This window comes from Solanum lycopersicum, chromosome 1 (assembly GCF_036512215.1).
Source record: "Solanum lycopersicum chromosome 1, SLM_r2.1".
NCBI classification, from domain to species: domain Eukaryota; kingdom Viridiplantae; phylum Streptophyta; class Magnoliopsida; order Solanales; family Solanaceae; genus Solanum; species Solanum lycopersicum.
The window spans coordinates 36,060,005-36,071,781 of record NC_090800.1 but is presented as its reverse complement, the minus strand read 5'-3'; the positions used below and the strand labels follow the sequence as shown (position 1 = coordinate 36,071,781).

The 11,777-nt window shown below is 35.1% G+C and overlaps 1 protein-coding gene across 1 annotated transcript; it reads left to right on the top strand.

Annotated features, from left to right (window-relative positions):
- Nucleotides 1–9,004: 9,004 nt before the first annotated feature.
- LOC138341885 (uncharacterized) lies at nt 9,005–10,042 on the top strand. The gene has a single exon (XM_069293982.1). It carries the CDS (start codon nt 9,005–9,007, stop codon nt 10,040–10,042), a length of 1,038 nt encoding a protein of 345 aa, XP_069150083.1.
- Nucleotides 10,043–11,777: the final 1,735 nt, after the last annotated feature.

Genomic DNA, 11,777 nt, shown 5'->3' with positions numbered 1-11,777 from the left:
ATTTTTGAGTATAGGATGCCACAAATGCATTAAGTTCTCTTAATTCAATCGCTTAAAGCTTTGAGTTTTCCCCATAACTAGTTCTCTCACAATGACTAGACTTGACATCTCTTTTTCGATTAGTGTTGTAAGTCCATTTTTTTCCCGTGTGATAGTCAAGGCCATGAGCATAACTGGATATTCAAACACGGATTGGACAGGATCACTCTCTGATAGACGTTCTACATCCAGAAATTGTGTTTTAGTTGAAAATAATTTAGTGTCGTGGAAGAGTACGAAGTAGATTATGGTTGCTCGATCAAGTGTAGGAGCATAATATCGAGCAATGGTTGTCGCAACTTGTTAGCTAGTTTACATCAAATGGTTTATGATAGAATTAAAATTTGGAGAAACCGGTCATATCGAATTTGTGTGTGATAATCAAGTGGCCTTTCATATCACATCAAATCCAATGTTTCATGAGAGGAATAAGTACATTGAGATGATGATCACTTCATAAAAAAAAAATACTCTCAGAAGATATTTTTACAAAATTTGTGAAAACAATTAATCAACTTGCAAATATCTTCACCAACTCTCTCACAGCTCCTCGATTAAATTTGTAACAAATTAGGTACATGTGATTTGTAAGCACTAGCTTGAGGAGAGAATTAGAATAGAAATAACTGTACACAATCAAAAGTAGAATAAGAACATTAATAATATTTAGGGGGTGCTTAGATGAACTTTTTAAGTGACTTAAATGTCAACCACCAAAAGTAGCTAGCTACATACGTTTGACTTTTGGCTTTTTATTTTGGTATTAATGAGTCTAAAGTGAAGTGCTTAGTTGTGTCCTTGTCAAACACTTATAAAAAAATTGCTTAAAATTCAAAAGCACCTAAAAATAAGTTAGTCTAAAAATCTGTTAATATCTTATTTGGTAAAAATTTGTATTATATTATCTATAAATAAGGTCCTCGTACAATAATGTTAATAAACTAAATAATATTTTTGCTTCTGTATTTCTCATATAGATCAAGGAAAACCTAATCGACCTAAACCTCCCCATTCACATGCAACACCCCGAGATTAAAATCAATACATCTTAACTCCTCTCAAGCAAGAACTAGAGTTCTCATCCTCGAGCTTCAGTTTAAGGAATCAAGCTAGGATCTCCACATTCTATGTATGTGAAATTTCATCAATGGATATCCTTTCACCCAACGAGTTCCAACAAAAACCTAGTTTTTGAGATAATGATTTCTATAGAAGTTAGGATTCTTATGAGTTTTCACTATATTTTCCATTCTTCTTGTATAGTTTGATTTTCACTATATTTTCCATTCTTCTTGTATAGTTTGATTATGTGATTCCATCTAAAAAACAATACTTCTAAATTGTATCCGAAGTATCCTAAAACATAAATGTTTTTCACGACTCAGAACTATATTGTTTTAGATTGTATGTCACAGATTATCAGTTTTCCTAATTTAGAAGTGCTTTCGGTTAAAGCATCTATCAATTATTATCAGTTTATAAGTATTCATGATCTGTTCAGATTATCAGTCTTATCTGAGTATCTCTTAGTCAATGTTAAGAAGCGCGTGAAGCGATAGGAAGCGAAAAGGTCCCATTTCACACTATGAGAAGCACTCACTTCATTGAAGTGAAGCACGATGTATAAGGAAAAATACCAAAATAAATAGACAAAATATATAAGCAAATATCATATTAATTTTTTTTTTAATAAAAGGCTCCCCTTTTGGTTGTCTTGTCACAAAACAAACATTCAATTGTTGTTCTATTGGTCTCAATAATTGTTTTCCCCATATTTCATGACCCACTCACTTCATTGAAGTGAAGCACGATATAAAAGAAAAAATACCAAAATAAATAGACAAAATATATAAGTAAAAATTCATATTAAATTTTTTATTTATAAAAGGCTCATTTTTTGGTTGTCTTGTCACAAAACAAACAATCAATTGTTGTTCTATTGGTCTCAATAAATGTTCTCCCCATATTTCATGTTGGGTCAGCCATTTTTAATTCAAATAATATTAAAGAAAAATAATCAAACATTATATTAGTATCACTATTAAGAAAAAAATTCTACCAACATTTTAGACAATGTTCAGAAACAAAACATTTCAGCAATTTATATTTTAATCATTGTGAAGAAAAAATTCAATAACATATAATTTAAATAATCAAAATAAACACGGCAAAGCAAAACAGAGTAACGAACATATCAGAAAAAAGCATACACAAGCAGTGCCACTGCACCAGAAAGAAGAGGAAAGAAAAGAGTAAAGGTACTAGAAGGAAAGAGTACATTGAAACCTTACTATTTTGATTTCTTAAGGACCAGGGAAGTCACTCCTCATTTTATTCTTTAAAATCGATAACTAATTAATTAAAAATAGCTTTGTTTTTCTCGCTTCACCGCTTCTAGTCGTATCGTGCTTCAAGTCGAACACTTCTTCCCACGTGCCTCGCTTCGCTTTACTTCACCGCTTAAAGCGATGAAGCACTTGATTTCCTGAACACGACTTTCGGTATTTGTTATTAACAGGAGCGGCTCAAGCATATTAATGGTCAAAAGCAAAAATTAAATGTGATCTTAAACTTGAATTGTTAATAACTTTTATATAATCGATTTTTACTAGTTTTCAATTGATAATATAATCATTCTTATATTAAATTAATCTTCATGAGATATAGTACTCCAAGTATGTCAAATTACTTCAAATGATTCCATCATTTTCATGAAAAGTTTACTTTTTCTACAAATAGTATTCAATATTTGTTAAAAAGTAATAACTTATAACCTATTATTATTAAAAATGAGGACCATTAAATTTTGGGGCCTAAGACACATGTTTTATTTTACACTGTCAAACCCCCCTTGATTATAAATTTATTTGCATAATAATATCCTTTCTAAATTTAGTTGGGAGTGTTACTTAGCACCAAACAGATTTAGGGATGAAAGGTCACCCGTCAGTTAGGACTGGAATCTTTTGTAGCAATCCCTAAGTCCCATAATTACGTGCTATCATAGGATTATGAGGATCACCGCTAGACCAGGACCGAATCCTTAGTCCTTTATGGACAGTAGCTTAGTGTTACAAACCTCAAACCACCTCTACACCCTAACAAGGTGTATTTAGGCCCTCTTCGATGTGGATGATACATCGAACTTCATGTTTGGCTCACATGGTTATGTATCGGTTATAAGTATCTCTCATAGTCTAATTTGAATGACCTTGTAGTTTGTTATCTTAATTTTTCAGCATTTACCAATTACTTTTTTTACTGCTCACTCATTACATTAGTCCATGTTATTCAGCTCAGCACTTCAGACTTATCATGTTCAATTTAGTAGTCTTATCATACATATTTTACATACTCAGTACATTCAAAGTATTAAGCCCGGAGTTAGTAGGACTTTCTATCAGCTCAACAGTAGGTTAGTTGAGTCCTCATCTTTTGAGGATAATCTTCATATTTCTTTCAATTATTAAAATTAAATCTTTTTGGTTTAAGACAGAGTTAGGTTTTGGCTTTTTCTAGTAACTCATCTTAGTACAAGCATCTTTGTGTTGTTCAAATGAAAATGAAATCGCTTTTGAATATTTAAATTTTGGAAAAAGGACAAATATGCTCCGAAATTTGATAAATAATACATCTATGCCATCTGTTATATTTTTCGTCCATCACAACCCTTGTCATCCAATTATTGATGTGCATTTGCCCCTCCCACTAACGACACCCTTTTTGTGTACACATGGCAAAATCCTAAGGCACTACCCGGTTGACAAAATCCTTAAACCCAAATTCTAAGAACTCGCCCCATACCCAATACCCACCCAATATGTGGGTAAAATATACCCTCTAAAATCAAAAGTAAAAGACCTAAATCCTAAGTCACTTTCATTCATCTCACAAACCCTAGCCTAGTTCATCAGATGAAAAGTACGTCGATTCCATCGTATGTTCTTCGATTCACTGAGGTCTGGTCACAGATACCCACAATTCACATTGTTCATCTCACATATCTTGTTTAGTTTTTTCAGTTTTCATTCGTAGCTAGGAAGAAATATATTGTTGCATTTTGATTTTCACTTGTTTCTTTAATTATTGTGTAGAATCTACTTTTTATAGTGATATGTAGGGGTTTATTCACGTTTATATGAAAAAATGAACTTCGTTTTCGAGGGTTTTACTTTAGTGTAGTTTATGATGTTTTTTAGGGTTTTGTGCAGTTTTATGTTAAAGATTTTTTGTGTGTGTGTTTAGATGTGTTGCTTTGGTAGTGTCATTTTCTATTGCTTTTGTTTCAGATTGTTTCCCCTGTCTTTATTTCATTTCTTTATCCCCTTTGTTCATGCCTTTATTCCCTTTCTTTATTAATATTTATTTTGTTGTAGGTCCACGAGAGTTAATCTTAATTTACTCAACTTAATTGTTAATTATTAATATCTAATCTTAATTTACTCAACTAAATTGTTAATTAGTAATGTCTAATTATCCCACATACTTTAACAGGGATCACTAGTTTAATATTATTTTACTTAGTTCATTTGTTAATTAGTATTGTTTAGTTAGCTCAAATACTTAACACACTTAAACTTTCCTCGTTTGACTGTCACTTTTGATATTTCTACTTTATTCCTAATGTAAGTACTAACTAATGTAATGTGACTTAGACTTAATAACTTAACTAATGTAATGTGACTTAATAACTTAATTAATGTAATCTGACATACTAAATTACTAATGTGAGTACTTAGTAACTAGCCTTATAATAATGTGAGTACTTACCTTGTCTATTTGACTAATGTAATTGCATCCTTTCCATTCCAAGTTAAGCCAATTGGTGCTATGGAAAGATTTGTAGGTTCACTAACACCATATTTGTCAGCCCTGAAGCCTATTACTCTACTTCCAATTGGTTAGGTCTCTTTCTCAGTCTTGCTAGAAAAGCTTCTGCTGAGATTGTTCTTGGCCTTAGCCTAGGGTCTTCATCATCATCCTTAGCTATTGAAAAATAGTTGTTAGAAGCAGCATATTCAGACTGACTCTCTTGTGTTGGTTGTGGGGCTGTGCAATTTATGTCATTGACTTATGTTATTTACTCTAATTGACTTAAGTACTTATTAACTAAATAAGTATAATCCTTCGAAAGTTTAAGACGTGTTCTAGAGCCTAACCACCTAGTCAAAGGAGCAACATAGGAGGCTGAGACCGACATGAAGTCCTGTTACCCTAATCTATTTGATAACTAAGGTTAGTTATTCCTCTTAATAATGAAAATAATGACTAATTGAAGTTGCTTTGATTTTTTATGAAGTGTTGCAAAAATGTTCATGTTACAGTAACACTATAGTGAAATATGCCTATTTAACTTGAAAATTGTCAAGTTTGCTCTTTGGCTTGTTTTGGGCTTATATGGTGTATTTTTGGTATGTGGTGCCTTCATGAATTGTATTGAGCATGTTGATATGTGTTGAAGAAAGTTTTGGCATATAAGCATGAAATGAATGTTGAACTATGAGTTGAAGTTGAAAAAGTATGTTTTGAGTTGCTTTGTGTAAATGCCATGAGCGAAGTTATGTTGATTTGAGTTGTAACTCATGTTATGATGTGTTGTTGTTGGTTGGGCTGCTAGTCTTGAGTCTATTCCTTCCTTTTAAAAGATTTTAGTATAATTACGGACGAATGTTCCTAAAGGGAGTAGGGGGGGATAATGTAATACTCCGAAAGTCTAAGACGTGTTCTAGATCCTAACATAGGTGTCAAAAGATTTAGATACTATTTTAAAGTCAATTTTAATGAATATATGTCATTTAGGAAGTTTAGGAATCAAAACATCAAGGAACTTCCATGACGTCCAAAAACTAATTCAATGAGGTATAGTGTGACTTAGCCTATTTTACTAAGTTTTAGGAGTCAGAAAATGATGAATTTTGGTTGAAGTGTGTCTAACACGTATTAAAGTTAGTTTGTAGTCGAAACTTCTGTACGACTCCCCAAGGACCAATCCAGGGCCCTTGAGGAGCTGCCAAAAGGCAGTGTGCACACACGAGTGAAATTGACGGATTGTGTGTCAATCGACGGGGCGTCGATTGCCACCGTGGATTAACACTTAGACAAATCCATGGGAGGCCTGTTTTGACAAGTCTCTGAACTAAATGACGGACCAACAGGACGGTTAGTCCCTTGGTCCATTAATTGACAAACGAGGCATGGACGGATGATTCAATTGACTTTGTTATCATGTTGATAATTATTCTGTGATGATGTTACACCCTTATTAGGTTGAGTTAAGGGTTTATGGTAAGACCTTGATGATGAATTTTGAAGAAGATTGAGTAAGTCTTGTGATCCCTATTCTTTACTTCAATTGTGGTTACTTGTGATTAATTGATGATGTTGTATTGAAGTATACCTTATATTAAGATTGATAGGGTTGGTATGATGTTGAATTGAAATGTATTGAACTATGGATTGTGAGTTGTTGGCTAAGATGTAAATATTATAAGGATGGTGATAACTTACCACTGTGACTTATTATGATATAACTATGTAAATGACTAACCTTACTTATATAAATTGTAATGAAAAGACAATACTTATGCAATTCTTATTGAGCTATGATGATGATGATTATACAAGGGATAGACATTATGACCTACATTAAGCTATGATGATTAATAAAGACATTTCAAAAGGGACTCTATCTTAGCACCGAGTGAACTAGTGTAAAGTGTGTCCCTTCCCACATAGGGAAGGTAGGATAACTAATTTACTCATGAAGTTGGAGACTATAACGCATGTAGCATAAAAAGGGTCCCAACTATATCTCCTAGTTATTCAATTATGTTGCCCCCCCATAGGAATTCTAACTATTGAATCCACGTAGTTATTACGTTCATGTTTTGGTACTGCCTTGGCAAGTAGTCCACCTTCCTTTGGTGTAGGGTTTTATGACACCGGATTCCACATTAGCTCATGTTTTCTATGTCGGTTAAGGAAAGAAGTTCCCAAAAGGCAAAATGCACTTAAGGAATGAACTCTAACTCTGACCTAAGGGGTTTAGCTTATTCTAGGTTGGGATATGAGACTCTACCTAAACATTGCACTAGTTAGCCTTGAGGGAAGTCTTAGGAGGATGTTCTTCTAAATGTATATTCTTATAATGGTACATGATATGTATATGATAATCTTGCATATTGATGATACTATATGATGATTAATTTAGCTTATGAATATGTGTTTGGTGTCCATTGCTAAAGCGTGATGATATGAACTCTTAATGATATGCTATGTGAAGCTGCATATTAGTCATGGTTCTAGTTAGGTTTACTTGATTGAGTAAGATTATGGGGTTTTTCTTGGTCATTGCACTAGTGCACTTAATAAGGGTTCATGGTTAATTGTCTTGCTTTGGTTATGTTGTAATGAACTCTTATCCACGCTTGTTGCTATTATAACTTGATGATAGTGTTGTCTTGGTGATGAATTATGTGATATGCATGCAGGCTTGACTAGTCTTAGTATTGTTGGTATTGTGATGTACATGATCTTGACTTTATGAATATGTCTTATTTATTGGTATGGTATTCTTGAATGTGCATAAAGCTTTTCAAAGTAAATTACATACTTTAATGAAATGTCCTTTTCTAGCATGGTTTTATGATGTGTGTGCATATGGTCTCATACTTAGTACAAGTGGTGTACTAATGCCTTTTTCTCTCCTTTTCCCAAATATTTTAGGTTCCGGTCGTTGAAGGGCTTTTCAGACGACTTTGAAGGAAGAGTTGGAATTCTCACTCATCCAAGTTGGGTAGGTCCTTACTTTCCAAGGGAAATGCCATTATCAAGCTTATGATGTTGTTCTAGTTATAAGATTTTTAGTTCTTTCCTTTTCATTTGAGTACTAAACATTGTATAGCCTATATGTGGCTTTATTACATTGATGTATGGGATATGCCCCATTGACTTACTCTTATTTTTTATGGTTATGAGATGAGATATCCAGTTTTAAGACTATATTGTATGTTATATATCTATGTGCAATAAAAGCAGAAGACTATATAATCTTCCTATACGAAGGGTCTATGAATACTCAGTATGACTATATTATGTGTATACGAGAGGTCTATGTAAACCTCAAGATATATATAGAAAAGTTTTTAAAATTTCCGCATTTTGACCTATTAATGTAATGATCAATGCTAAGAGGATAGTCTTAGTCCTCTAGGGGGTGCTCCCCCGATGTGGCAAACTAGGTATCAGAGTATGAGGTTGAATATCATTGGTAGATGTCTCATAAAACCATGTCTAGTAGATTCTTATTGATAATTGTGAAGTGTGCCACACTTATGAATAGGAAACTAAAGATGCTTAGGAAACTCACTTTTTTGGAAATCCAATATTGTGCCTCTAGAGTCTTGACTCTATGTGCACCTAGCATCTAATTCTTTTATTGTGATTATAGGTCATGAATACTCAAAGAAAAACTTCTCGAAGACTTGATAAAGAGATTGCCAATGCGGGAGCTCCTTTCCGAGGCAATCAAGTCCCTCCTCATGAAGAAGTAGCTAATGATGACCAAGCTGCGGTCAATCCTCCTTCTTTGTCGGATGGTGACATAAGGGTTGCTTTTCTCCAAATGGTCCAAGCCATTACTACTCAAGCACAAGCTGTCACTACCCAAGCTCAAGCCATGACGACCCAAGCTAATCGGGAGGTTGTACCACGAGCAAACCAACATGTTGGTACCATAGCCTCCCATTTGAGGGATTTCACTAGGATGAATCCCCCTAGTTTATATTAGGTCCAAGGTTGAGGAAGACCTCCAATAGTTCATTGATTAAATCTACAATATCCTCTATGCTATTAGGTTGAATACTAGTGAGAAGGCCGAGTTAGCCACTTATCAACTCAAAGATGTGACCCAAACTTGGTACGTCCAATGGAGAGACAATAGGCCCTTAAGAGGTGGACCGGTGACATGGGAGATATTCAAGAAGGTTTTTTCTTTGATAGATTCTTTCCTAGGGAAAAGAGGGAAGCCAAAGTGATGGAGTTCATCAACCTTCATCAAGGTGATATGAGTGTATTTGAATACTCTTTAAATTCACTAATTGTCAAAGTATGCTCCTTCCTTGTGATGGGAGAGTCAGATGACTTGCAAGAAGAATGTCATTCGGCTATGCGATATGAAAATATGAATATTTCTCGTCTCATGGTTCATGATCAACAAGTGGAACATACAAGGGCTAAGAGAAAGAGTAGAGATGCCAATAGGGCAAGGTCTTTTGATGGTATTTCTTCAAAGAGTAGACTTGATATCCATGAAAAGCCAAGGTTTAAGAAGAGGTCTTCTAATACAGTTTTTTCAAAATTTTCCAAGGCTCGTGATGATAGGGTGTCTAACCCTAGTCTCAAAAGGGAAGTAGTAATAGCTTACCAAACAAGAAGTCAACTTGTGGAAAGTATGGCAAGAAGCATTATGGTGATTGCCCAATTGGGACAAACAAATTTCTTTGGGTGTGGAAAAAGTAGCCACAAGGTTAGGGATAACCCAAATGTGAAGGGGAAAGACAAAGGTAGCAGGAAAACTCAAACTAGTGGTTCTAAGGTGGATCCTCCAAAGAAAAATAAATTTTATGCACTTCGCTCGAGGGGTGAACAAGAGAGTTCTCCCGATGTGGTGACTGGTATGTTACAAGTCTTCTCTATTGATGTATATGCTTTACTTGATCCCAGTGCTACACTATCTTTTGTTACTCCCTTGATAGCTAGAAAGTTTGATATTTTGCCCGATATTCTAAATGAACCTTTCATGGTAACTACCCCGGTAGATGAGTCGGTGGTTGCAAAGAGGGTATATAAAAATTGTCCTATAATATTGCCCAATAGAGTTACTCATGTTGAATTGGTAGAACTTGATATGGTCGATTTCCATGTCATTTTGGGGATGGATTGGTTGCGTGATTGTTTTACTTCCATTGATTATAAAACTAGAATTGTCAAGTTCAATTTTTGAAATAAACATGTTTTAGAGTGGAAGGGGGGAAATTCTATTCCTAGAGGTCGTATCATCTCTTGTCTTAAGGCTTGTAAAATAGGGTCAAAAGGGTGTCGTCACATTGAAAGAGTAAAACATTTAGACTCCGAAAACCCTCCCATTGAGTTAGTCTCCATAGTAAGGGAGTTTCCGGATGTCTTTCCTAATGATCTTCCCATAATCCCTCCCGAACAAAAAATTGATTTTGGTATTGACTTGATACCGGACACCAACCCCATTTTAATTCCTCCTTATCGGATGGCTCCGGCTGAATTGAAAGAGTTGAAGGATCAACTCAAAGATTTACTAGACAAGGGCTTAATTAGACCTAGTATTTCTCCACGGGGTGCTCCGGTTTTGTTTGTAAAGAAGAAGGATGGGTCCCTTAGGATGTGCCTCGATTATTGCTAACTCAATAAAGTCACTATTTAGAACAAGTACCTCTCCCTCAGATTGACGAATTTTTTTATCAACTCCAAGGGGGCAAGCTTCTTTTTTGAGATTGACTTAAGCTTAAGGTATCACCAACTTAGGGTGAGAGGTCAAGATATATAAAAAATGGAACTTCGGACTAGATATGGTCACTATGAGTTCTTAGTAATGTCCTTTGGTCTCACTAATTCCCGAGAGACATTTATGGATCTCATGAATAGGGTGTTTCAAAGTTACCTAGATTCATTTGTCATTGTCTTCATTGATTACATCTTGGTATATTTGAAAAATGAGGGTGAACACAGGACCATTTGAGGGTGGTGTTACAAGTGCTTAAGGAGAACCAATTATTTGCCAAGTATAGCAAATGTGATTTTTGGTTGAGATAGGTGGCATTTCTTGGTCATATCATCTCTAGTGAGGGAGTTGAGATTGACCCAAGGAAAACCGAGGTAGTCAAGAACCGGCCTAGACCATTAACTCCAACCGACATTAGACTTTCTTGGGTCTAGCGGGTTATTATTGGTGGTTTGTAGATGGTTTTGCGTCCATTTTATCTCCCTTGACTACTTTGACCCAAAAGAATATGAAATTTGAGCGGTTGTAGGCATGTGAAAAAAGCTTCCAAATCTTGAAAGATAGGGTTACTTCCGCTCCAATGTTGACTCTACCAGAGGGTACCAAGAGTTTTGTTGTGTATTGTGATGCATCCCGAGTGGGTTTAAGGTGTGTGCTTATGAAACATGGGAAAGTAATATACTATGCCTCTAGACAACTTAAGGTGCATAAGAAAACTATCAAACTCATGATCTTGAGTTTGCCGCCGTGGTATTCGCCTTGAAAATATGGAGGCATTACTTGTATGGTATCCATATAGATGTGTATACCGACCACAAGAGTCAACAATATGTGTTTACTCAAAAGGAGTTGAATCTCCGACAAAAAAGGTGGTTGGAATTATTAGAAGAGTACGACATGATTGTGCTCTATCACCTCAGAAAGGCTAATGTTGTTGCGTATGCTCTAAGTCGTATGACCATAGGTAGTGTGGCTCATGTAGAGGAAGCCAAGAAAGACCTAGTGAAAGATGTTCATAGGTTGGCTACATTGGGTGTTAGATTGGAAGATTCTCCGCATGGTGGTTTCATGGTCCATCATAACTCTGAGTCATCTTTGGTAGTTGAGGTAAAGTCCAAATAACACCTTGATCAAACATTGATGGAGTTGAAGGAATCGGTTCTTGTCAAGCTTAATGAGTCATTCTCCTTAAGGGGATGGTGTC